The sequence below is a fragment of the Amphimedon queenslandica genome, unplaced genomic scaffold (assembly GCF_000090795.2).
Source record: "Amphimedon queenslandica unplaced genomic scaffold, v1.1 AMPQUscaffold_13337, whole genome shotgun sequence".
NCBI lineage: Eukaryota > Metazoa > Porifera > Demospongiae > Haplosclerida > Niphatidae > Amphimedon > Amphimedon queenslandica.
The window spans coordinates 72,503-100,085 of record NW_003546427.1 but is presented as its reverse complement, the minus strand read 5'-3'; the positions used below and the strand labels follow the sequence as shown (position 1 = coordinate 100,085).

The window sequence follows — 27,583 nt, the reverse complement described above, 5'->3', positions numbered from 1 at the left end:
CAATATACATTACATGTATACAATACAAAATTTCATTATACATGTGCATGTATATACACGCAATCACACTTTCAGTTAATTGGATGATGCAGAATTGCATAGGATTCTAATTTATGGTAAAAGCATGAGCTAATAGCTTAATTATTTTTATAGAAACTTTACCATAGTTGGTACACAACAAATTTAACTACATGAAATACTTGTGGACCAAACACAAAATAGGCATAATGTAAACAAAAACTCTCCCTATAAGTACATGTACATCTTGAGGGCTAAAATTTATGCACAGCAAGTAAAGAGATATTCTAAAAAAAGAAAATTAGAGGTCCAAAATAAGCAAAGTATGTCACTGCAATTTAACATTGTAAACAAAGCCACACATCATGCAATTAGTACTAAAGTTGAGTAGAAAAACAGGAAAGTAAGGTAAAAGTCTACTTTGTTGTGAAAGTTTAAAATACATCAAAACTACAAACAACAACATCACTCCCACTATAGTTGCATTTTATTAATGTAATTCCATTTGCTTTGACGATGTGTGTTTATGCAAACACTTGTTTGCATCATTCAATCAGTGATACAGTTTAGAATAATTACTCAAACAGAAAACTGCCATAGTGAGGCAAATGAATGAAAAAATATTTTTAAATTGTACATTAAATTAAATACCACACCCCAGTCACTAGTTTCCACGACAAAATGTCCTTTTCTACTTCTTCCTTCCTCCTCTTTCTTTGAGGCCTAGAAGGACGACAGTTTCGCTTGTAACATTATAAAATCCAAGAGTGTTTGAATCTTTAATGAACAGAGTCTATGAGAGGGATAAAATAATGAGAGAAAAAGATATCAGCCAATACAATTTTAGAATGAAATTGACGTTAAAATTAATAAATTTTCTAACTTACCCCAATTTGAAGTTTTTGCTTTCCAGGTGGCATCCCTAGTTCATCTGCAATCTTTGATTTAATGACTGACACCTGAAAAGACAATATTATTATTAATTTTTTATTTGTGAAAAAGTGGACAAATCAAATGAAACTGTGTTTGGTACTCACTGGATCTGTGATAGGCAAAGAAATGCTCAAATTCTGTCCATTCAATGGCCACTCTGACCTTTCCCCCACATTAGGGACTAATACAGTAAATGTAACTGGACCCTAAAAGTACAAACAAAACAACTTACATCAACAGTACATCTAGCAATATGTTTATGTAGATCAATTAAGTAAAATATTAATGAGAAAAAGTCAACAGTTCAAGGCAGACAACTAAAGGCCTTTAAAGCTACACTTGAACCAGTTCCAGAAGTGGGCTCATCAATGCAATTCAATGCGCATCAGATGATTCCACACTATCATCAGGATCATGTATATTTTGATATGGAGGTGGTTTGAGATAAATGTGTATTGAAATCATCAGGTGTGGAATGACTGGAACCGGTTTCAAACCAGTTCAATGGGCATTAAGCCCCGTTTACACTATGCCCTTAAAGCGGTTCCAAACTGGTGTAGACATAAATCAGTTTACGTGTGGACAATTTCAATGCGGTTTCAAACCGACTTATGTAAACCACCTCAGGAGGTGGTTTGAAATAATCAAACTGGTTTAAGTACTGAAGCAGCTGTATTATGTATGCAATGTAGCATTGTAAACCAATTCAACAACAGTTACGTGTGAGCACAATTAAGCTGGTTTCTGAACCACTTTGATCCAAACTGGTTTGCAGTGTAAACGGGGCTTTAGAAGTGCTAGTGTAGAAAGGCCTTTAAATGATACTAAGAAAAGTTGATACTGCATTTGAATGTAGTTTTGCATAATAGTTAAATAAGACAGACAATAATATTTCTAATAATTACATATGCACAATTTTACATCCATTAACATCCATGAGGATAACTTTTAAAGTAGATTGAGAAAAAGAGAGAGGAGACTTACAGGATGTGATGCAATAAACTGATTTTCAGGAATAAGATTATCAATATCTGATTTAGGCTTCTTTGCCGCAGGAGGCTCAACAGGAGGAGCTGGATGAATGAATGGGTGGGGCATTGGATGAGGTATCATTGCAGGTGCTGGAATGAACCCTTGCATAGGAGGAGGAGTTGGTAGGAGAGGCTTGGGCAACTAAATATGTGGCACAATATAAAATGAGACAACGAATCAGCTTACTTGATCAATAACTGGTGGAGGTTTAGGAATCTAAAGGGACAGGAGTGAGTCTAATAATAGAAGTACACTATGTACACATACACTACCTCTCTTATTATCTGTTTAGGAGGAGGAACAGGAGAAGGGATGGGATTTGAACCAGGTACACGAGGACCAATTTTTTCCATATCAGGATCAGACCTGCGGTGAGGTACAATTAACATATACTGTACATTATACATTGTACATGTGCATGGGTACATGTAGGGCTTAATTTTCCAGCAAACTCAAAAATAATTCCACTAAATTTTTATTACAATCCAATATAAATATCTTAAATTACGTACCCTTGGTATCACATACTGTATTGAAGGCCTTTTCACACAGACAAAAGTAATGTGCATTGATGTGCATTAATGGCATATAGAAATAAAAAATCTATCTCTACAACAATTATACATGTATTTTAGAAGGCTCAGCCTCACATATCAATGATGAGTGGCCGAATTTTCTAAATTTAAGTTTATTTGTAGTAATAATTAGAAATTTTACGATAACTCGCTCTGCCTATGGGTTGGGCTCTTCATATACACGCACTGACTCAGTGAGATCACCTTGGCCATTTTTACAACAGCCACAATTACATGGAAACTAGGCTTAATGCACATCAAGGAGCATCACTCTCACTTTAAAAACTGTGCCCGGCTTGTACAGTACTACATGTACATGTATACCTGTGTTTGATCATTGAACATTCACAGTTTCATCACACATTGTCAATACCACATTAATAAAAACCTTAACTATAGATACACTGTACATGTACATGTAAACTGAAGATTGTACTCACTGAGTGATAGGTCCACCTTTAGCTACTGCTAACTGTGCCAGCTGCTTTGTTTTTTCAACACTTGCTGTGTATCCATCCCATTGCAATGATGCAGGCTGTCTTGATTGAGGCTCTTCACCAATCTAATTCATGAAAAGGGAAATGGAGGCATTTCAATGCAACAAAGCTTAAAGTTACTTATAATTGTGGGTACTAAATTTTGCAATTTTAGCACAAGGTAGATTCTGCTGGTATTAAAAATAGCAATCAAGTATTTTATTACTAATACTTATGTGATGTAACTCATAACTGCACATAATAACTGTGCTTTTAAACCCAAATACAAAATTTGAAATTAATAGTACCCAACTACCCATACTTAAAAGTAACCTTGAGGTGCATGTACATGCGTACAAGTAGCTTACTTCTTGTCCAATAACAGTTTCTTCCATACCAAATATATCAGTACGTTTCTTGGCTAAGTGACGTATATTAGATGCTATATTAAGACCCTCAGCAAAGACTTCCTCCTCTTGCTGTCTGTCTTCAATCTTCTTCTTTCGTACATCAACCCAACGTGGATCAAGAAGTGCTACAATATAAAACACATTATAAGAAAGAATGCACTGAAAGAATAAACTGTATACAATAGTGTGGTATTGTGACATGCACTGTAAAAAGATCAAAAACTGAATGATACTCTTACCGTGTCTCATGTGTTCTTCCAGTTTATCTGCTGGGACCTTCTCTCCAGTAATTGGTGACACCAGCAACTGCTGACTAGTAGTGGCAGCTGAAGCTAAAACATTAGAAAATCAGTATAAATAAAATTTCCTAAGCCGAAGGTTTCCCACGAAGCAGGCAAAGTGAACTAAACAGCATACTATACTTCATAAGCTGACAATTATAAGCACCACAAAAAAACAAATTTGAGCAGAATCAACTCAAAATTGATACACAAAATAAACCTATGTACAAGTATTTAAAAATAAGTATCAGAAATTACAAAAATAGAGAATTCTCTCCTTGTACATTTACATGTACATGTACATGTAATTCTTGTCATAGTATGGGATCTCTGACAATGCAGCTTTGGAGCAACTTTTAAAATCCACTGACAAGAAGCTATACATGAGCCAGTACTATGCTAATTTCTAGTGGGAAACCCTGCCTAATTTATTCAGTTATTTCATTGTATACAATGATACATTACAAATCCTCATGAAGTGTTACCTTTAGGATTGTAGTCCTTCCTTATTTTGACATTACTAGTTCCTGATGGTAATGCAGGGACTGAAGGAGGAAGAGAAGGTGTTGCTACTGTTGATTGGCTTTCAATAGATGGAGCTTCCTCTTCCATCGCTTGCTCTTCCACTTCCATCTCAATCTCTTCAACTTCATTATTTTCCTCCTGAGAAAGAGAGCAAGAGAAAAGTCAAGACACATGTATTAGGATATGTCCAACTACTTCTTGTCTATCATATTTTTGTTGTTGAAGTAGTCTTGCTGCCAATTGTGATGGTTGAATAGGTGGAGGGAGATAACCTAAATTAAAAGTAAAAGCATACAAAGTTAATTAGCATTTAGCAATGTGTGACTAACAAGAATTCTAATTATACATGTGCTAGTACTGTAGTACATGTGTATATCTCTGTAACTATGTACTAGTAATGTAGTACATGTGTATCTCTGTAACTATACATATATACACTGTATATATATACATGTACAACAGAAAAAATCTTACTACTGCAATCAATACTACCAAATTACTATTAATTCCATACAAAGCTGAAATATTACCTTAAGCCTACTATTTTTAGTGTCTACTAAATTTAGCTACATTAGCGAGAGAGCTTTAAATAGCTAAATTAAATAGACGCCAAAATAATTATTATTCATTATAATGGTTATTATTTATAGTTAATTTGGTTAAAAACGCTAAAATTAGTAACACTAAACATGACTTTTGTTGATTTCGCTAAAATTAGTAGACGCAAATAATAGTAGGCTTAAGGTAAGCTTAATTGTGATTAACAATACATTGCATAAAAATACAATATACATTTTAAGTGCAGGTTGGTTATTCAGATATATAAATGTGTACCAGACTACCAGTAGGTGAAACTGATGTACAGTATGTACATTTCACCAGTGTACTATTGATATAGTTTCTTGCTAAGTTAGAATTTGTGGCATGATGATTGATCTCTCTTCTCCCTCATCTCTATTCAAGTTTATATATTTATATGAAGCTACTGACGTGCTCTACTTCAAGTTTCCTTATGTTTTTGTCTTCCCAACCCATATAGATGTACTTAAAATCCTAACCCATACAACCTTAAATGAATTCACTGTAACAATTTAATTTTCATATTATTCTCAATTGAGCTTACCTTTAATTCTGTACATTATACAACGTAAACGATTAAACTATTTAATGCTATTTGACAGCAGATCGACTATATACAACAGTACATGTACATGCACTAAAGCATAACAGGCACATGAGTCTAAACCACATACATGTACATGTATACTGATTATTTGTGTAATACAATGTAACTTACCGGCTTCACTCTCTCTAAAGTTGATAGTCTCAACAATAATAAAGTCATGCCAATCAATTTGAGCATACTCAACTACACAATCAAAGATGAACTAAATTATCAATCATTATTAATTTAATAAACCTCTTTCTTTCTCTGCTTGCTCCTCTGCCTTCCTTTTCTCTCTATCCTGGTACTGCTGCCACACTACCCTAGTGTTGACCTGATCCATTAACTAAAAAAATTAAATAAGCAACATATGATGCCTATAAAATCATGGTCTGAACTCTGAAATATTCATAAATTGCTAAATTTCACAATAATCAAATATTTTGAAAACAATTAACTAACACAGGAAGGTTTGCAATAGTTTTTGAGCAAGTTTAGAAGCTTCACAAATTTTTTAGCCATGAGAATTTAGAGATATAATGTATTGACAAGGGACTAACTTCACTGACTCCAAGTGGATGCTCAGCCAACTGTCTCAATTTTTCAGTTTGGCTATACGATGGCATCAGAACCTAAATTATTCCAATTAATACAAAATATAATGATTCAGAATTTAACATACAGTACACATACATTGTTCAGTTCAAAATGGAATTGTCATAAAGTATGCACTTACTTTACTGTACTGTTCAACAAGTTTAGTAAAGTATGAGAAAAGAATGTGGTTTCTTCTGAGAAAATCAAATGTTTCATTTTTCTGTTCCCTCATCATCAATTGATCCATAAAGTGAGCACCATTACGAGCAACAAACTGAGCAGTTAGTTTAACAATGTCACTGTAAAAAGAGAAAAAGAAAGAAGACAAAGTATAAGAGACAAAGTTAATTACACATGTACAGTATGTCAAATGGTTCCATAAATTCATGTACATGTATAGCAGAAAAATATACTAAACTGGTACAAAATCATGTACAAAACTACGTACAGTACATCAAGGCATTTCAGGTACATGTACATGCATCTAAGCATACAGATGTCGTCTTGATATTGCTGGAGGCTCAGCCATAAATTCCCATTCAGGAGGAGGTTCCTTTGGTATCTCTGGCTCTGTTACTATAGTAACTGGCTGAACAGTAGGACGGGGAGCAGCTTTGGAGGTTTCCATTGAAGCTTCTTGACCTACATGTACATGTACAACAAATTATAGAATGAAACATAAAGAACATAATATGTATCAAGCTAGATAAATATAATTTCGAAAACACATGTGCATGATAAACTTACTAACTCCTTCCTTAATCTCTTTTATCTTATGTTGATAGTAGGCATGGTATGGATCACCAAAATTAAGGAAATTAAATTTAGTATTGTTTGCTTCGTTAAGTCTTATCCGTCCTTCAAACTCAGGGCCTAAAAGTGATAAGAAAGTGAGAACAGAATACATGTATTTCATAACAATAGAGGGATAGAGGGTTCAAAGAAAAAAAGGAGAGAACACATGAAGTGGTTACATACCATTTCTAGCAACAAAATCGGCAGTTTTATCTACAATATCTATTTAAACGATATAGATCAGGAAGACAACAACAAAAGTTAGTACCACTCTAAATTGATGATATACATTGTACATGTATATACATGTATGTACTGTATAGCCGGAAACTTGAGTTTCATAAATCCACCAAAATCTTTTGTGAATTTATTTTTGTGAATCAATGCATTATACGTGTACATACCCCTACCCATTGTACAGTATCAAATGTATTCCATGTATGTATATACACATATAGATATTGACGAATTTTCATTACGTAAATCTCATCGGAACTGTTAAAACAGTCCCCCAAAATCTCCAGTTATACAGTACAGTGAGTACACAACAATTTACATCATTATAAAATTATTATAAAAGTCCAAACTTGCATGGACCACAAATAGGCATAGACTCATGGGGTGTGTGCAGTATGTTGAAAACTGAATCATGGATACTCCTAACTTCAGGAGGAGGATAAATAATCCCAACTACAGCCTTAGACTCCTTCTTCTTTTCACCTTCTCCACCATCATCCTGGGGCTGTTGCTCCACTATCTCAGGCATATATATATATACGTTGTAAACGTGTGTTGCTGCTTGGTGAAGTTGTAGCAAAAAATTATGAAAAATTGAAAATTTATGAATCTCTATTTAAAGGGAAAGTGGGTGTGGACTGTGGAGTGAAAAGGTAAAATTAAATTTCAGTGGCATTGATTAGTCGATTGATTCACTCGACTCGAGGTGGTAACACATTGGCTCGCACATTGGTAACAAGATGTCATCAGAAAATCAAAAACAGGAAGAAATAAAACCTGAGGGAAAGAAGCTAAGACCTTGTTGTGCCTGTCCTGAGACAAAAAAAGTGAGAGATGAATGCATAATGGAAAATGGAGAAGAAAACTGTTTGACATTGATAGAGGAACATAAGGAGTGTATGAGGAAGTTAGGATTTAAAGTTTAGTATTAGTATTATTCATGTCATATCATTCTTTTATATTGGATGCTATTGTTAATTATTTAAAAAGTGCTTAGTAAATTATTCAGTTAGCAGAGACTCAAGATGTAGTGACAAGAATATCAATTGTATGTGCATAGATATTTTCAAGATAATGTTTTGGTTAAATGTTTTCAGTCAATCTTAATTTTTTTAATTCTGAAGTAATGTTGCCATCTCTAAAACTGATTCTATTAGTCCATAGATAATTTTGCTAGGAAAAGCCTTTAATAGATCAAATACAATACATTGATATAGTCTTGCTAGCCATACCTTAGTTCGGCCCCTTACATAAAGAGGCACACTGATACAGGTATGTAGAAAGGGGACATGACAAGACTAAATAGTAGATACAGTAACTTTTGAGTTGAAGGAAGATGGGCTTGAAGCCATTCAATATGCCACCTGTTTGTAAAGGTATATCCTGATACATGTAGGTCATTCATAAAGTGAAACACATTCTTAAAGTGACATGTAGCTACATCAACTATTCATTGAATTATAATTTAGTTTTGCTAGCGAGACACATACCCACTTACAATCATGGGAGTACTGTACAGGCACAAGAAGTGTATGATTTAGATCTGTTTAATTGTTATTATTGTTTGGAATTGAGATCATAAATCATGTTACAGATCATTTGTACATTTGTTTTTGTGATACGTTTGGCACATTAAGTCAGTAGTAAATATTATTTTGCCAATTGTACCACTAATAAATAAATTTGAATTCTAGTGAAGCAACTTTTGCTAAATTGTCAACTAAATATCATTCCTAAATACTGTAATGGGGTACCAATAAAACTAGACTATTTTTCTTGTTCTTATATCTAAGCATTATTATTTACATACATGTAGATTACTACAAAGAGAAATAAATTGTATAGCTCTCAAATTATTATATTACAGCATCTCAGTTGCCTAATACTACAACTATATTGTAGCTAGCAATTGTAATATGCAACTGTAGCAAGTTCCAAATAATATGCTTCATTGTATTTCAAAACATTTTGTTATCCTTGTGAAAGTTGTTCCACACGTAAATGGCTAATAAACAGATTGACAGCAGATCCCTGAGTCCTTGCATCAAGGCAAGGAGGAATTGTTATCAGTTGACATTCTTGCACATAATCCTTGCAACAACTACCGATACTGTTGTTATCAGTATACCCATATAGAAAAAACAAGGTTGCAGCATGGTTGTGGCAACCTTGTGACAATGTTGTTGTTACTAGGTGGTCACAAGGTGGTCCCTACCTGGCCACAAGGCCCACCACCTTGTAAAAACCCTGGAATTGACACGTTTTCCACCTTGTGACAACCATGTAACAACCTTGTGACAACCTTGTCACAATGTAAATTAAATTCAATAGAATAACTATAATCTGAAAGCCTATCGACACATAATTAATGTCATATAATGTCAAATGATTTCTAGATACTTGTAATGTATCTATGATACATGTAGTTAATGTATAAAGATGTGGATGTGTATTAATGCTATCTTTATTGACTTGTACAAGGGCTGGTCAATGGTCCCCTTATATATGGTAGCAATAGCTTCATATCATCGTGGGGCGTACTTAATGAAACCTCAGTTTCCTGCCAACCTTCGGACAACCTTGTCACAAGGTTGTTATGTTTGTAACACGTTAGTCACAACTTCAGCACTTTTATACAAGGTTGTCACTAGGTTGCTCACAACTTTATCACTTTTGTACAAGGTTGTTACCAGGTTGCTACAACCTTGCAAGGTTGTGAACTGGTTGTAACAAGCTTGTAGCAAGCTTGAAATTTCTATATGGGTACCAAGGATTACATCCCATTGTACACCAGCAGTACCCACCTCCTCTTATAGGAAGAGCTTGATTCTTATTGCATGTTCCCTTGCAGGACGGGATTTGCTTATCCTCAGGTAGACATTGGTCGACATAATCAAGGCAACAGTCAAGGTGCTTATCACATTGTGCATCACAATAACACACACCACCACTTGCTGTTTTGATGGGTGTACTACTGTTACAATGGCCGGAACAAGAAGCGCCCACAGGTCTCTTTATCCCAACACTGAAGTCATAGTCATTTTTATGGCATAAGTGATCAGTACGATTATAGGACCATATCCAACAATCAATGCCCGGAACATCTTGATAGGAACTATAAAGGTATTTAGAGCAGTTTGAGTACTCCATGCATTTCCCTTTACAGACATTTTCATCATTAGTTAAACCTTCCCATAGCTGTGTATTATTACCAGCACAGCGTAACTGACTTTTATGAAAGAATATACTTGGATCTGGTGGAATTATTTGAGAAGTTGTATTTTCTCCCCACCACCAGTGAAACTTTGGGTAGTTGACAGCAGGTTTAAGAGGACCAGTGTTACAGGCATCAGAAGTATTGTTAAATGGAGGCCATACAACTGATTTTGTCCATGCAGAATCACTTGTCTTCTGTATAAATGCTGTCACTTTTTCTAACATATCATCAGAAAAGCTTCCATTATCCCTCAGCGTCTCCACAAAATATCCAAGATGGAGCATGAATATACCTTGGAATGAGTACCAGTCACCCCCAGGATCTGATGAAGAACCCCAACAATCATATTGATAGTTTTGATAGCCTCTAGGCTCATCTATAAGAATACCTTCGTCGGTAGTATAGTTGGTCAGTATAGCTTCTAATGCTCTCATTCCTACTAGTAGATAGGTCTTGTTACCAGTCCTCCTGTACAGGTAAGCTGATGAACTCATCAGTAGTCCTTGATTATATGAAGTACCTGGTATCCTTGAATTGTGACATTTAGCAAACGGATCAGTTGATGAAGAATTACAGCAGTTTTCAGGAACAGCACCAGTTGATACTAAATACTTTTCAGTCATTAAGCCATATCCATCATCAAAACTGAAGAACCAGTTCCATACTTTTTCTGCCTTCAACAAGTAAGTATCATTTTTAGGAAAAAGATAAGCTAGTTTTGATGAGAAGTGAAGCATCTGTAGTATAGTGATGGAGTCTTTAAAATGATGGTCTTCACAATTATTCCACCAAACACCACCACAGCTAGTATTGGTTGACGTTTCATTGGTTGACGTTTCATTTACTCTGTCATCATCCCAGCCATAAAACCATGACCAATTGTATATACCGAGAGAGCGGTTGAGCCATATTGGTTCCTATTTCAAAACAAAACATCTTTTATTAGTTTATTACCATAAATCTACCATAAGCTTGTAGCACTATGCCGTTAGATACTAAGTAATCAGATTGTGTAGTTGTCAATATATGAATCAGTCAAAAACAAGATGTGAACCATTATACTGTATAGCTCAAACTCCTTGTTTTTTTTATTTTTGTGGTTTAAATTTTTTTCAATATTGATAACAACAAATCTAGTGAAAATAATTTTGTAAAATTTGAGCCTGCATGAAAATTAATTCCACACCAGCTACTGCTTCACAAATTCTCAAAGCTAGAATAGAAACCCCAAAAATTGAAGGTTTCCCTCAGGAGGTACTAAAACTTTTCTGAATATTTGTTTTAAAAATGGAAACAAGCTAATGGAATATTTTTCAATTCTTCTATCATGCGACAAAAACTGCATTCAAATTTGGTAGCAAATAATCATATCTTCAATAATACATGAACCAACACATTACCTTGAGCCATTCATATACTCGTAAGTAAGCAATACCATACCACAGAAAATCATCAATGAAAGTACAAATAGCTGTAGCATTCCATTTTTCATTATACGGTGAATGAGCATAAATAGTGCTGGGGACAGTAGCATTTCTGTTAGATTTAGTGTAAATGCCATAAGTGGCAATAGATTCAAGAGAGACAGCATCCCACCAGCGATAACAATCAGTACAAGCATCTCTCGTATTACAGCTACATTGGGTCCATACTTCATTTCCACCCCAACCTCCTATTTGACCACAAGAAAAAAAGAAACCAATTTTTTTTGCCTTGGGGTCATGCTCCCAGAAATAATAGAGCAAGCCATCTAGAGCTTCTGTCGCACGTGTAGTGGCATTGGGCAGAGCAGTATTAGTTCCATGACTTCCTTCAGTTTTCTTGCTGCTGGGCAAGCTGCTGAAGGAGAAAGACAGAACAAGGAGCAATGTTAACACAGCATACATGATAAAAATAGTAAATAATCAGATTCATTACAGTCTAGATATGGTGAATCATATGATCAATGATTATAGATGTGATAAAGCACGTGATATAGCAATCCTGTTATTCATGTATCAACAAATAAATTATTACTAAAAAGCAAGTATCAACAAATAAATTATTAATAAAAAGATTAGATCACCGTTAGTAGAAATTCAAATCAATCTTCATTACGATCAAATTTTAAAAATTTCTCAGCATCTGAATAACAGTTAAATTTTGTTTCAAAATCCTTCCAACTAAGGGATACAAAGAGAGCAAAATCGCAATCTGCAACTTTCAAAGAAGCCAATAGTGTTACAAAATCTGATACTCCCACCTCTGTGAAATTGTTATGCCCAATGTCAAGAAACTTTAAACTATTATGGCGTCTATTGGTAGTAGTCCCAGAAAAAAGTTGTTTCAGCATTTTACACAATAAAAAGCCTCCTTTATCACCAATGAAATTATCTCGAAGGCCAAGGGTTGCTAAATGAGTTGATTCTAACACAGCTTCAACAATAATAGGAACAATGTCAAAGTTAATGTTACAATTGATTAGCTCTAGGTTTTCTAGAGTAGAGGAGGAGAGTGCCTTGGGTAACTGGTTGAGGTTCTCTACAGCACATTGCGATTGTTCAATACGTAAAACTCGAAGTGAAGCAGCACAGGGCACACATTCAACTATTGCTTTGATACTATCGGATCCTAATTGATAGAGTTCAACTGTGCTAAGATTAGTTACTTTTGTCAATAGCAATGAGCACTCTTCAGAACTAAGCTTAGAGAAAGAAACCCGTTTAATATTATGCATAGGAATCATTGCTTCAAGGAGAGAACGTTGATCACCTTCTTGCAATCGATTATTGTGATACAAAAGGGTAGACAGGTTATGAAACTTCTCAAAACGTTTGGCAAATTCTATAGCTGATTGAAGCTGTAGTTCACAAGTTGACAAACGTAATGAAACCAAATGGTGGAGAATACGATCAGGAAAACACAACAACTTTATCATTCCTTCATCTCCAATAGGATTAAGTGAGAAACTAATTTCATTTATTTTACATGAAATAAATTTCTCGGAATATAATCCTCTCTGAAGTCTCTCAATATGATCATGAGTTACACCACGAAGCGTAAAACTCAGCTCCCATTGGCATTTACTCAATGCTATGCATCTTCCAATTATGTACATGTCTTGGGGTGTGGCCTTTGGTAGCAGTCGACGAATTTTGAATATCTCATGACTTTTGTTGAATAGTCGACTTATGATAGACTCATCCCCAGACTCATATAAGCAATGCAATGTATTCATGTTGTACAATTCTTTGTTTACACTTATTGTGATTGACTTTAACTCAGTAAGCCCAGCTAGAAACCGAAGCATTGTCGCCAAATTTCTTACATTTTTGTATCGGTGAAAATGTTCCTTGATTTCTTTTCGAGGTAGCTGGCTAACATGATAGGCAGCAAGGAACTCTTGAATAGTGAGATGAAGAAAGGAATAAACAACAACATCACCTTTTCCTGGATAAAGTTGAATTTCTTTCTGCATTATGCCTAAAGTTTCAAAGTTGCTTCCGAAGGTCTCAAATTCATCATTTGCATAAAATAAAAGCTTTGTCTTCTTTTCTCTTAGGCCATTATATGCTATTTCACAAATTTTCTTAAATTCTATAGCAAGATTATAAGGCAATCTATTCAAATCTGGTATACTAATTGATTTTGCTGGATTCTGACTTTTCATATGTCGATATAATAATGTTTTAATCATTACATCATATAATTTGGTTGATGTTACAATGCCTTTTAACGGAACTTGCTCTTCATTTCTAATGGACTGCTCAAATATGGTGCATACAATAACGAGATTGACAGGAATATAAAGAGAGTCTCTTATTTTTGGTGACTCTTCTAGATGTTGATTAAAACTCGTAATATGCTCACTGTTCCCTTTGAAAAACTCAGTAACATATTTTTCAATGCTTGGCTTAGTAAATCCAATCACTTCAACGTGACGCTCAAATAAAATTTCCTGTTTTAAGCAATGCTTTGCTGATGGACGACTAGTGAAGATAAAAGATGCACTTGGGAGCTCAAAAGACAACTTTAAAAATACTGAATCAGGTGTGGTAAGCTCATGAGGTAGCTCATCAAAACCTTCAAGAATAATAATGACACCCTCTCCACTGTTATCAATAATATCTCTAACAACTTCCTCCTTCCATGACTGACCAACCAAGAAGCAACCCAGTAACTCTTTAACGGTCTCACAATCTTGTACAAATTTTTCTCTTAAACGAAACAATAACAGCAGTGTGTAGCCCATTAACGCTTTTCCTTTGACCCATCGGCTACATATCTCAAATGCAAGCATTGATTTCCCTATTCCAGGAGCACCTTCAATCAAAATGGCATCTCCATACTCAATGTTGCACAGCTCATCTACTGAGAGTGGATCCTTGCGCTGAAAAATATCATCATCAATCCCATGTATTGTCGATTTTGAGAAAGGATCAGAGCAGACTTCATCTTTGTTAAGAACTGCTAAGTCTACATAAACTTTTGATGGGGCACTATCCATTGACCACTTTGGGTCAGGCTTTTGCTTCTTATAATAAAGCTTCATATGACGAGAATATTTCTTAATGGAATCAGTCATTAGATCCTCATCATATTCTATGAACAATAAGACAATAAATAAGAAGCTCTCAAAAATTCTCTAAAAATACTTGTAGCAGAAGTTGTTATTTTGTCTGATACAGGTGGTGATTTCTTGGCCGAGTGACTTGCATGTACATCTCTCAGTTTCAAGTCAGCATAACGAGCTACAAAATAATTATGGTAAAAGTTATACTTCCTTCATTGACAAATACCTTCCATCAATAAGTTCCTATTTATGGCAGAAAATACTTCAAAGCTCTTCAGAACAGACACTAACTTAGCTAGGGACCCGATTGGATTTCTTCCTTTGCTAATAAAAGTAGAGACGCGTCCCATTATTGCTTTGCTCCTTATGTCAATGCACGGCAACTGCTGAATGACTTCTTTCTCTGCTGAACCAATAAGGAAGCATTGATACAGCTCCTCTAACAAACTGTGGCAAAGTTTATCATCACCCCTGATGATGTCAACCAGTTGATCATGACATTTGTCAAAGATCTGCCAAGCAATGTTGCTGGTGTCTTTTTCACAAGGAGCCTTCGCTTGCTCACTTTTTGAGTAACTAATTGGGAGGTATCTTTTGTGTGGCTCATCTTGTGGTTGTCTTTCCAAAGATCCTTCAGTTGCCAAACCTATAAACACAGTAAAAATTAGCTAAAAGAATGAATAACATTACAAGGCTCTTGCCCCCTATAATAGCCATACTGCAACATACATGTACATGTACACAAACAAAGGAACATTTATACTGCACATGTACATCAGTAGTGCATAATTTTAGTGGACAAAAACATTTACAAATTGAACCTGCAAAAATTAATTCAATACGGTATACAAGTACAATGTAGCATGCCCAGAATTAAAATCCATATTTCATTAAAAAATGTCATATCCTAGGCCATTTTAATTATCAACAAGCTTCTGCATTTTATGGTACACGTGCATGTGCACCAGAGCAAATATTTCATTAACAAAAGGATTTTGACAAAACTTATGCTTTGGTACAACATGGTACAAGGGACATGAACAGTATTACAGTAGTAGGCAGGATTTCTCACAGGATTTTGGGGACGGTGCTCATGCAGCTCCTTGTCACTCAATGGGTTGTCAAGTTGACAAGTTGCTCAAACATTGGGTCAAAGACTCAGTACAGGGAAATTCGACAAAAACCACAAAACTAGAATTCTTAATTTTATAATTTTTTCTGATATGTGTATGTATACATGTCCTTATGTTATGTACCAATTTTGAACTAATTCTGATCAAATTTAGATTTTGTGATGATTTTTTTAATCTGGCCAAACACCCAGTACAGTATAGGGACTTATGCCAAAGTTCATTAAAACTGGCTAGGAAAGAATTCTCAATAGTAAAAATTAAATTTTTCTGATACATACCGTAAACCCAAACTACCTTATGTTTCACATTATTGCAGTTGTGGGTACATTAATGCTAATAATTTCTACAACTAAAGTAACCAACTGCACATTGACAATTATATTTATGTCCATTAACTTAAACAAAATTAGGCTGCTGGTTAAAAAATAGTTAAAATTAATGGATAGTAATTATTAATGAGTTTACAGAATACATATTCTTACGTTGTGCAGACAACATAATCAGTGATTCAAATCAAAATTTGGTAGCGACAACTCATACAATACATCCACACATCAATTCCAGTTATGTGTACATGGCTTAGAGTAGCTCACTCACTTGCTGGAGAAATATTAGACAGGTCCATACCCAAGTACACGTAGCCACAAACCTGCTCTGCAGCTTCAACTTCTTTACATTTCAGAAGAGCAGATATCAGGGCCAGATACGTTGCATCATATCCTTGGGTTGCTTTCCACTTCCAAAACAGAGCAATAACCCTGTCCTTATCTTTTTCATTATCCTTCGTAATGGCCAAATTATCCACTTCCCCTAAACCAAGAATCGTTACGAGACTCAAGCTGTAGTTCAGATCGAGGACTGCAAAAAGTTTGGTATCACATTCTTTCTTTAATTCTGAGAATGATTTGTCCGCTGTCTTGTATCTGACAAGAAAAGACTCCAAGCTTTCTTCTTGAAAATCAGCCATTTTGTCGAAGTGGGGAGGGTAGTGGGAAGGAGTGGACCAGTGTGGCTTAATTAACTAATCATGAATAATAATAATTAGCAATGATGCTTGTGCAATGGTGCAAGCACAAGCACCTATGTTGTAAGTGTGCTGGTAATGAATTAACTGTGATCTGTGTTTTGTTGCTGAATTTACGCACATAGCACAATGCATATAATCAAACTACCATTGAAAACTAACTACGATTAGAACTACAATACATCACAAATAATGATTGTTAATTGTTTAGTTGAAGAGAAACAGTGTTGATCAGTATTGGATTAAATGGCCGGCATCTCATCCAAAAGAAAATATGTGACCAATTCACCTTTCCCCTTCACATTGACAGAACCACGAAATTCAAAGTTGTAGCCTAGACCTTGCAGTATATTCTTAGACTCCTGGACAACCTATAATTATGACAATTAAAATACCTCAGGGTTTGAATACAAATTGTAGAAGACATTAATCTTTAAAATAATATACTAACTTGAGTTTTTCCACGTATTCCAGTGCTCTCCATTCTGCTAGCAAGATTAACAGTGTCTCCCCATATGTCATACTGAGGCTTCTTTGCCCCAATTACTCCAGCAACAACAGGACCATGATTAATACCTATGATTAAAAATTACTGACACTGAAGACATAGTAATTGAGCAAACCAATTCGCAATTGAAATTTAGTAAAGCTCTCAATGTTTAATCGCTCCAGTTTAGCTCTTAAAGCAAAAGAAAATTCAGCAAGAGTATTGAGGTGTTGCCAGCCATTTTTATCATCCTATTGGAACAATTTATAAAGAATTATAGGTGATTCAGGTTTACATGCAATCCAGATGCAATCATATATGTGCTTCCAATTGTTTTTATTTTCTCCAGTGAATTAAATCTTTCTTCCAACAGGAGTTGATCAAAGTCTATTAATATTTTAATAACTTAATAATGATTATTTATTGTAAGTACCTCCAAATATCTCATTTAGAAGACGAAGACATTCAAGGCCATAGTTATTTGCATCAGATTCACCATAGTAAGATGAAAAATCTGGAACAGCAGCAAACATTACCCCAACTCTCTCATGATAGTGATAATAAAGATCCTAAAATATGCAAAAACAAACTCTACACTGAAAAACATTTTATATACAATGAACATACCATGTGACTAACATCAGGATCTAAGAAATGATGAACAACATGATTTGGTAATATATTAGAAAGGAGAACACAGTTATTAGATTTAGCAGTTTCTATTTTCTTCTGTTGTTCTGCAATCTATAATTACACAAAATTTAATTTACTGCAATTTAGTAACACTAACTTCAAGTGTCTGCAGAAAGTTAAGGCGTTCAATATACTTGTGCTAAAAATCTCATAAATAACTGTACAAAAATAATGTACAACTTACATGCCAAACAACAATAGCTCCATAGCAAGTCATAAAGAAACTGCACAAACCAACAAAGCCCTTTTTCTTTAAGAACTCAGATCTATTGTAGAAATGGGATGCCAACATTGATCAATTAATTTTAGCTTACAAGACTTCAGTTTGAGTGTAGCGTGAATACAAATTAAGCAGAAAAGTGTCAGCAAATAGTGCAGGAAATACAAAACACTGAAGTAACAATGAATAAAATGTGATGATGACAATGCCAATGAAAGGTAGGTCAGAGATTGGAAGAGTAAAGAAGACAGTGAGTACTGTTGTAAATACCAAATGAAACTGCAAATGACTTGTCATAAAAAACAATATTTAGATTTAAGATATTTACCTCTGCAAAATCACACCTTCCTTCTTGAGCATCAAGTGCTTCATATGGCATCAGTACACTTGCATTTGGACTGCATTCAACCTAAAAGGAAGTGACACAATACCTGCCATTGGCAGAAATATTGTTTTTTTACCAGTCCTATTGTTGCTGCATGGTGAGCTACTAGCCATAAAATAAAAAAAGTAGCATAGCGATAACAGCGTTTGTACTCCAAAAAGTATACAAATTTTTTAACAAATTTCCCATAAAACCTCTAAACAAAAGGTATAAGAAAGCATTGTAGATATTATTATACCTCGGAATTTTTGTTGACTATGATCATTATCATGGAACACATTAGAGCAAGGGCACTGACATTGACGAGATGAGTTGACAATTTACTGTAATGATTCACTGGAATATCAATTGTAATGTCAAAAAATTTACTTTCGTGGCAGTATAATTAATTGTGAAATGTAAGAAAGCACTACTAGAACCAGGAGTGATATGAGGAAAGTTATCCAATTTTCATAAGGCTTATTCACAAACTGCAGGAAATATCCAAATTCCAAAGTATAAAAGATATAATTTATTATGATTTACTTCAATTTCATGTTGTAACTTTTTGAATTTCAACAAGCATGGATGAGCATACTTTTTCCAAATTCTAACATGGTAGCATAATACATTTGTCAACTATATGATTAACTGACTCATTGCAATGCCCACGAGTGATCTGCTTTGCTAAGGCATTAGTGTATTCATCAGTAATCTGAAGTTTTTTCCTGTTACATTCAATATAAAACAAAATACACAAATTAGATATAATGATACACACATGTTAAATGATTCCTTAGACTTGTTTCTCTTCTATAAAAATCATAAAGATACTTATAGAAAAAAGAAATTATACACTCACTGATATCTGAAGTATTTTCCAAATTTCAGCCACTCCAAATGACCTATTTTCATCATAATTTTCACTGAATAACATATCTACAGCAACTGATGAAGCTCTTTTTCTCTGAACTACTTCAGAAAATACAGGCTCATTATCTACTTGACCAGGCAATGTGAATGTGTTGTCACTGCCTGCAACAAATTACTAATTTCATTTCAAAGTAATTTAATTTACCATCAGCTTCAGATTGGCTACAAGAAGGATTTTTGTTTTTGAGGACATCAATGAGTGATTCCGATACATCAGCAAGCCGTGTTGTTTTCTTTGCCCTGACATGAAACTTTTGTGTCCTCTTTTTACCACCTCCATTATTCTGTTACAAACTATCAACACAACATTTAAAAGAAATTTACCTCAACAGAACATTGCTGAGATTTACGAATGACAAAGTACGTTTTCATATTATTCACATTGTTAGATGAGAGTTCGGTTTCATAATAACCCTGAATGTGATCATAAGTTTTCTCTGATATATGTACACAGCTATAATTGGTATGACCAATGGCAAAGATAATTACACTACATTGTCTAGATGTGCAACTAAATTACCCTGGCTTTCCTGTTGCTTCCATGGTATTTGCTATTGTTACATCATTTGACCAAACATCAAACTGCCACTTTTTGAGTCCAATGAGCCCACAAAATACAGATCCGGTGTGAATTCCAACACGCATGTTTAATTTGTAGCCTGTTTCATGACTGACACATCTTGAAAAGAATTAAAACATTATTGATGATTAATACTAACTTGATGACTTCAATCATTTGTAATCCCATTTCAACACAGCTTTGAGCATGATTTTTATTACTATCGTAAAGTCCAGCTATACAATAGTAACAGTCACCCAGTATCTTTATACGCATGCACTTATTTGTCTATAAAATATAATTGAATCATTATACACTATTGACCAGTATACCTCAGCTAAACAGTCAAATCGAGCAAACAACTCATTCAATGTTCGCACAAGGATTTTAGCATTAACTTTGGATGAGAGAGCAGTAAATCCTTTAATATCAGCAAACAAAATGCTATACAAAATAAATTATTGTTAGAACAATGTTATCCACATATACCTGACATTCTCAAATCTGTTAACATTAAGTTTCCTAAATGAGCTTGAATCAATTCCATCAATAGGCTCTTCATCATCATACATTGAAATAAATTGGGTTTTAATTAATTTTGCTACAACTGGAGGAAATATTGAATTGAGGAGATTTTCCTACAATTAACAATGATAAAAGCCATTCAACTTATTGTGGATACAGCCTGAGAGATTCAACTGAATAGCTATAACTTATAGTAAATTTAATTCAGAGCATTCATTAGCAATATTCATTGTCCTACAAAATTGCCTTTATAAATCTAACCTGTTTATCTATTTCTTGTTGCATTTCAAACTGTCCAGTTATACCATTCTGTATTCTCTCAAACGCTAAACGCCTATTAACGTTTGTTATTTTGTGTACCATGAAACATGTAATCACAACACTTAGATTGATTAGAATTTCAGTGAACATTGACTAAATGATTAAGTCAATAAATAAAAAATTAAAACATGCCAATAGCTGATTTCTATTGCACTGAGTAGATCTACATAATATAGTACATGAAGTGTATGCATGCTCTACTTACAATCGTTACAGGGAAATTAAATGGCAGAATCTTGCAGTAATAATAGCCCACGGTTGCTATTCCTAGCTGAATTAGAAACAAAACAACTATTAATAGAGTGCTGTTCTGAAAGAATATTGTAATGTTGAGAAACATGATGAAGGATGAAATCAGGAACAGCTGAGATGAACGAAGAGAACAGAAATCTTTCTCTATTGCAAAATTAAACAAAGAAAGAGAAAGAAAGGCTCCAATATAGTGCACTTTTCGAATCAATGATTTTTTCCAGAGCAGCAAACCAGTGAGAGTCACGTGAAAAAGAACAGAGACAATGGTAATAGCTGTGGAGAGCCAGCTCAATGAGCTCATCCAGCCAGACAAAAGAGTAAATGAAGACATTATGACACTGAGAGAGACGTGTACAACGATATTGGCCATTAAGACTGTTATGAATTGGGTTTCGTAGTTGATAAACAAGAAATTCCCATAAAGAGACTTGGCTTTACTATTCCAGAAAGGAGTGACGAGATAGCCAGGATTCCAAGTAAGCAAACTGTTGATAACCATTCCAGCCTTCCTCATCTTCGAGACGAGAAAAGTTTTAAACTTTGTTACAAGCTTGAAGCTCATTCTGACCTAGGCGACCAGCACCAAGGCAGGACTGAGAGACAAAATTTTCCTGCAGCTCGCTTTTATCCCTATCCATCATCCATGCATTGACACATGCATGCAGTAGCATTAACACATTTTTTAGCCACGCCTCATAGCAGCAGGCACACTCCCCCTGTCTCATCCCACCCATCCCATCCCCATTTCCCGACTTTGCTTGTCATTCTCCCCGTTGGAGTGAGAAAGATAGAACAGTAAAAGACAAGGCAGACTAGGTAATAGAAACCAGCCATTCTACATGTAAATTGTCTACTATCTGAGAGCTTTCTATGACTGAGCCCCTCACTGTAATTTGCTTATACGTATTGTATATATATAATATGTATATATACATACACACACTTTTATTACTCTGTGTTTAAAGAAAAGTTTTTCTTCTTTCCTTTTCCATTTTTTTGTTTATGTCTTATACCAGTCTCTCTGGGATACTTAAAAATTTGGTGTAGTCAAGTGTGTGTGCCATGTATAATACATGCCAATATCAACTGTATATTTTCCTATTTCCTTTTAAATAAACTTTGAAATATTTTGTCATTAATAACAGCCGGTCTTGCATGTACATCATGTATATCTTATTTATAAACACTAACATGATGATGATACAGCACAACCATTTTTTTGTAGCTACATGTACATGTACTGTACATACTGTGTGATTGTATTGTATGCAGCTGTGTGGATTTGTTAATGAAGTGCTAATGTGTGTTACCACCATGTCCTGCATATCTTACTAATAATCCCTCCTCTCTCTCTTTTTCTCTCTATTTTCCCTCCTTTCTCTTTCTTCTGTTTCTATTTGACATCAGTGATCAATCATGGCCGCCTCCTTCATGAAAGGTCTAATCTCACCTAAAATTAGAACAGCGTCCTCATCGTCAGTAGGGAATCTGCCATTGACACCACTAGCATCTATAACATCATCGGGACCACGGGACCTCAGAGATATAACAAAAGATGGGTCAGAACCTGAAGCATTGAAAGCTCTCGAAATTGCACCTGATGTCAGTGAATTAACCTTTCCATATGGTGCAAACCTGTTACATTTCGCGGCAAAACGTGGGTGGTGTAAAGTGATGAAAGAGCTCTTGCACAAGGATTATAAAGCTAACTGCGAAGACAACAGGGGCTGGACTCCCTTGCACTATGCTGTTGTGTACCATCAGTTAGAAGCTGTCACTTTACTGGTCAGCAGTTTCAATGCTGACCTATCGCATTCCGACAAAAATGGAAACACACCCATTCACTTAGCTTGTCATCATGGGTACAAGAGCATGGTGGCATACATCAAAGAAATTGATCGGTTGGATTTGGGTGTCAAGAACTCAGAGGGAGACACGCCGTTTCACTTGGCATGTGCCATGTTTAAGTACATGGTGATGTACCTTTTAGAGATTGGTAAGGTTGATCTGAATTCACTCAATGTTCTGGGTCATTCTCCTGTCCAGTCAGCTATAAGACAGGAGAGATGGGAAACAGCCATTTATCTTGTGAAGGAGCATGGATGCAGCCCCTGTGGAGTGGATCACTATGGTAACACTCTTCTTCACGAGTTGAGTCGACGAGGGATGTATGATCAATTAAAGGAGGTGGCTTCAACTGGTGAGCTTTGTTTTTCCAGTCAGAATATGGTCGGAGACACTCCTCTTCACATAGCATGTTATCACGCTCACTCCAACATTGTAGAGTACCTATTGTTGCAAGACTCCATTGATCTTAATCTCACCAACCAGAATGGACTTACTCCAGTGGGTGTGGCTTGTCACCAAAGCAACTGGCAGATTGGGCTCAGGCTAATAACTGAGTGTGGGTGTAGTCCTGTTGGTACAGATCAGCAAGGAAACACTTATATTCATGGAGCATGTATGACAAATAATTTCAATGCATTACAGCACATTGTCTCAAGTGGTTCTGTCTCTTATACAGTACAGAATAGGAAAGGTGACAGTCCACTTCACATTGCTTGTTACAATGGTAACATGGAGATTATCCGTTTCCTCATTTCACTTCCTAACTCCACCCAGTGTTGCCGAAACACAGCTGGGGACACACCCCTTCATTTTGCGAGTATGGCAGGTCATGCTGACGTGATCAAGTTTTTAATGGAGAACTCTCATGGTGACAACTTAACACTCAATAACGCAAAGAACTTACCTCTTCACTTGGCATGCGAATATGGTCATACTGAAGCTGCCAGGATGCTGGTATCTCTTTCACCTTCTCCAAGTGTTCTAAAGCAAGTTATCGAATCAAAGAATGGTCAAGGAAAGACGCCCACAGAGTTTGCTTTAGTTTGTCAGAAGTGGGACACTGCTGTCTACATGGCTACGTTATCAGATATGTATGTACCTGCCATTGAACGTCACTTGCACCTTTTCTGTTCCGAGGGTTACTATGACCTAATACGGACTATATTTTCGACTCTTAAAGTTGACGTCAACTGTCGGGATCGTTTTAAGAACACTCCCCTCCATCACGCCTGCAAATCTGGTGGAATCGACATAATTAGGTACCTACTACTTGAAGCCAATGCTGATGCCACTTGTGCTAATGAGCTCCAGAATACACCCATTCATACTGCTAGCCTAGAGGGTCACAATGATGCTGTCAGTTTACTCCTTGAAACTGAAGGTGTTGATCCAAATGTTCTCAACAAAGAGAAGAATACTCCATTGCACATGGCTTGCAGTCGCAGGCACTTTAGTGTCATTAAATGTTTAATGAAGACAGGTCGTGTGGATCCATTTATTGCCAATAAAGATGGGAAGACTCCAATGGATTCTCTCACTTGTAACTCCAGCCCTCTTTCACCAGAATGCACCGAGGTGTTACAACTCTTTGAATCTCTAAAGTCATTGGCTGTAAAGTACCCGATACAATCTTACACAAAAGTCATCATTTGTGGGCACTCCAAATCGGGTAAGAGTTCATTAGCTAAGGTGCTACTTGATCGTGGGAGCAACAAGAGACGCTTTTCTCTCAACATGCTTACCAAGAAATACGTCACTGGTGTCCATTTTGACACATTGGGAATGATGCCAAGTGACATACAGACGCTGGATCAAGATAATATCATGTTATACGATTTGTCAGGTCAAATACGTTACCACTCAAGTCATGTCGCATATCTTAAGAGCCTCAATCGTACCTCTCCATCTGTCTTTTTGCTAATGGTTAATGCCAAATTGAGTGAAGAGGAAACCAAAGAGCAGTTGAGATATTGGTACTCGTTAATCATATCAACATGCAATCCAGATGTATCTAAATCAGTCGTATTAGTGATTGCTAGTCATGTCGATGCATTGGAAAGGAAAGATATTAGTCGTTTAAAGGCCCTTATTGATGAAACAATGAATGACCAAGAGCAAACCCTCTGCTCTTATTCTACTAATCACTTCCTGAACTGCAGTAAACTTGTCAGTAAACGTTTGCTGCCATTTTTTAATCTTCTCACTGAGAATTGCAAGTCAATTCGTTCCTCCCCTCCTCTTACATCTGGTGTCAGTCCTTATGCACATGCTCTCTTTTCTTTTTTAAGCAATAGTCTGACGGAGAAAGCAATCACTCTTGTTAATTTAGTTCGTAAGATATCGTCTGATGCTTCCTTCAACTTGTTACCGTCCCAGACACAAGTCATTGAAGAGTTGCTTGTCTCTTTACGTGATAGAGGATTAATAAATCTCATCACATCCAGTGATCCATCGTGTACCAAGTGGATTGTCGTCAACTTGCAGTATGTGTGCTCTGATTTGTTGGGGAATCTTTTTGCTGCTCCATCAGCTAGTGGAACAGAACAAGGTATGGCACTACAAGCACAGACTAATACTGGTATAATACCTGTACATTCACTGGAGGCCATGTTCCCTGATTGCCCTAATAGCATGGTAGTGGGACTATTGCAAGGGCTTGAGTTATGTTATGAGGTTAATGTCAAAGCTCTCACTCAAATACCAAACAACCTCAACACACCTAAAATCCAAGACAAGAAGCGACGACTTTTCTTTCCTAATTTCGTATCACTAGAGGAACCAAAAGCTGAAAATATCACTTGTGGGACTGGGTGGTGTCTAGTAAACTCTGCCTCATTTCCCTTTATTTCTCTTCACTTGTCTCATGCTCTTTTACTGAGGTTGCTACGTCAGTATTGCCTACCTGATGTCACTCACTCATTGAGTAACCCTACACCCGTCCTCTCATTTGATGTATGGAATAGCGGTCTTCGCTGGGTTACAAAGAAATGTATCGAAGTCACAGTTAAAGTTTGTATCAAATCGCAAAAGATCACCCTCAGCCTTTCTTATGCAGAAGATAATATAGTGGAACATGTGATGCTTCGAAATGAGATCATACTTTCAATACGACGTGTCCTTTGTGATTTAATTCCATTATCTAAATATAAAGAATATTTTGTTCCATCAACTCAAGTGAAAGCTCTTAACGAACATCACTTCAATAAGTTACAGCTATATTGTATTGAAGAGGTCTCTAATGCTATTCTCTCTGGGAAGGATTGTCTCACAGAAGGTCAAACGGTTAATCTTACTGACCTGATTCATAATGATCCATATCTTTGTCTCTCTTTGAAACATTACCAGTTGCTCCATAATCCATCGATCTCCTCTGATAGTATTCCCGGAGATGTACTTGATGAGATGCGTAAGTCCTGTGGCGTCTTTCTCTCAGACTTTCCTGAAAGCAGTTATGAGTCAGTTAGAGAACATCTGGATCAATTCACTGTTCTCATGTTATCTGAAGTTTTTGTGAGTGTGTCCGTTTTAAACTTATAACTGTATATCATATGTCACATTCCATTCATAGATGAAAGGTAGTATACACTATGAGGCTGATGCTGATGAGGATTGCTGTATACTCTATGGTATGTATCACTGTTACACTATGTAAACTGTTGTGTGTATATGTTTTCTACTGTGCATTACTTCATGTATTGACAGCAATTGTTAATATCCCTTAATGTTAAGATTAGCATTGAACCCTGATAACAAGTTGTGCCAACTACATATACATGTAGTTGTTTGTTACAGCTTGTTTACCATTTAATGTTTCTGAAAGGGAGTATACATGTACTTTCATTTTGACTTAATAAGGAGACATTTGTTCCGATTATCTTATAACTTAATAAGGATAAGCTATTTTCTTTATCCCACAGATGATTCCGACTCTTCCTTTCTGGTAAAAGCTCTGATTGGTGTCAAGGACTGGAAGGAGTTAGGCAGAAGCCTTGGACTGCAGGATGACTTGTTTGAAGAGATAGCAGCAAGTGGAGGTTCATCGCAAGAGGAAATCATCAAAAATTTACTGGCAGTGTGGCTTGATAAAAAGCGCTCTGGAGTAGCCAGTAGAGAATTGCTCAAGAGAGCTTTAGAAAAAATAAATGAGACAGAAATAGCTAATTCACTTTAAATTTTTAATTTTTGTTGATGTGCAGTGTATACATGCATACATGTACTTAATAATTTGTGTATTGAATGAATGCTATTTTTATATTTTCATTAAAAATAATATTTTGCATTTATTATTATTATTAATCATAATCAATGAGTTATGAAATTAATTTAAATATTTTTCTAATGATTTATGACTTTATTACATGTATGGCTAAAATTTACTATGTGCTCTTTTACTGGTATTACCTTGCACATG

The 27,583-nt window shown here is 35.6% G+C and overlaps 5 protein-coding genes across 5 annotated transcripts; 1 reads left to right on the top strand and 4 right to left on the bottom strand.

The window, feature by feature from the left end:
• Positions 1–578: 578 nt before the first annotated feature.
• Positions 579–7,639, bottom strand: LOC100632925 (splicing factor 3A subunit 1-like). Its single transcript, XM_019998156.1, has 19 exons — positions 7,465–7,639; positions 6,991–7,029; positions 6,760–6,885; positions 6,507–6,654; positions 6,152–6,311; positions 5,976–6,047; positions 5,671–5,761; positions 5,548–5,619; positions 4,446–4,522; positions 4,211–4,388; positions 3,684–3,776; positions 3,403–3,569; positions 2,999–3,120; positions 2,256–2,349; positions 2,170–2,199; positions 1,936–2,124; positions 1,056–1,157; positions 906–977; positions 579–811 (listed from the first exon to the last, which is right to left on the bottom strand). Exons 1-19 carry the CDS (start codon positions 7,571–7,573, stop codon positions 710–712), a joined length of 2,043 nt encoding a protein of 680 aa, XP_019853715.1. The 5' UTR covers positions 7,574–7,639; the 3' UTR covers positions 579–709.
• A 1,172-nt stretch (positions 7,640–8,811) lies between these two features.
• Positions 8,812–12,161, bottom strand: LOC109583019 (uncharacterized). The gene is made up of 3 exons (XM_019998161.1): positions 11,662–12,161; positions 9,812–11,178; positions 8,812–9,172 (listed from the first exon to the last, which is right to left on the bottom strand). Exons 1-3 carry the CDS (start codon positions 12,145–12,147, stop codon positions 9,016–9,018), a joined length of 2,010 nt encoding a protein of 669 aa, XP_019853720.1. The 5' UTR covers positions 12,148–12,161; the 3' UTR covers positions 8,812–9,015.
• Positions 12,162–12,242: 81 nt separating this feature from the next.
• LOC105313241 (NACHT, LRR and PYD domains-containing protein 3-like) lies at positions 12,243–16,923 on the bottom strand. The gene is made up of 4 exons (XM_011406513.2): positions 16,544–16,923; positions 15,040–15,459; positions 14,896–14,991; positions 12,243–14,842 (listed from the first exon to the last, which is right to left on the bottom strand). The coding sequence occupies exons 1-4, from the start codon at positions 16,911–16,913 to the stop codon at positions 12,345–12,347; spliced, it is 3,384 nt and encodes a 1,127-aa protein (XP_011404815.1). The 5' UTR covers positions 16,914–16,923; the 3' UTR covers positions 12,243–12,344.
• Positions 16,924–17,102: 179 nt separating this feature from the next.
• LOC100632799 (adenylate cyclase type 7-like) lies at positions 17,103–21,912 on the bottom strand. Its single transcript, XM_019998162.1, has 25 exons — positions 21,278–21,912; positions 21,013–21,165; positions 20,716–20,864; positions 20,559–20,670; positions 20,387–20,514; positions 20,188–20,346; positions 19,992–20,121; positions 19,813–19,951; positions 19,597–19,769; positions 19,516–19,547; positions 19,391–19,462; positions 19,281–19,344; positions 19,125–19,225; positions 18,994–19,078; positions 18,832–18,951; positions 18,699–18,779; positions 18,465–18,649; positions 18,335–18,416; positions 18,248–18,289; positions 18,085–18,201; positions 17,891–18,026; positions 17,753–17,844; positions 17,594–17,708; positions 17,422–17,546; positions 17,103–17,341 (listed from the first exon to the last, which is right to left on the bottom strand). The coding sequence occupies exons 1-25, from the start codon at positions 21,884–21,886 to the stop codon at positions 17,213–17,215; spliced, it is 3,330 nt and encodes a 1,109-aa protein (XP_019853721.1). The 5' UTR covers positions 21,887–21,912; the 3' UTR covers positions 17,103–17,212.
• A 130-nt stretch (positions 21,913–22,042) lies between these two features.
• Positions 22,043–27,376, top strand: LOC105313240 (uncharacterized). The gene is made up of 4 exons (XM_011406511.2): positions 22,043–22,140; positions 22,732–26,682; positions 26,741–26,798; positions 27,090–27,376. The coding sequence occupies exons 2-4, from the start codon at positions 22,741–22,743 to the stop codon at positions 27,341–27,343; spliced, it is 4,254 nt and encodes a 1,417-aa protein (XP_011404813.1). The 5' UTR covers positions 22,043–22,140; positions 22,732–22,740; the 3' UTR covers positions 27,344–27,376.
• Positions 27,377–27,583: the final 207 nt, after the last annotated feature.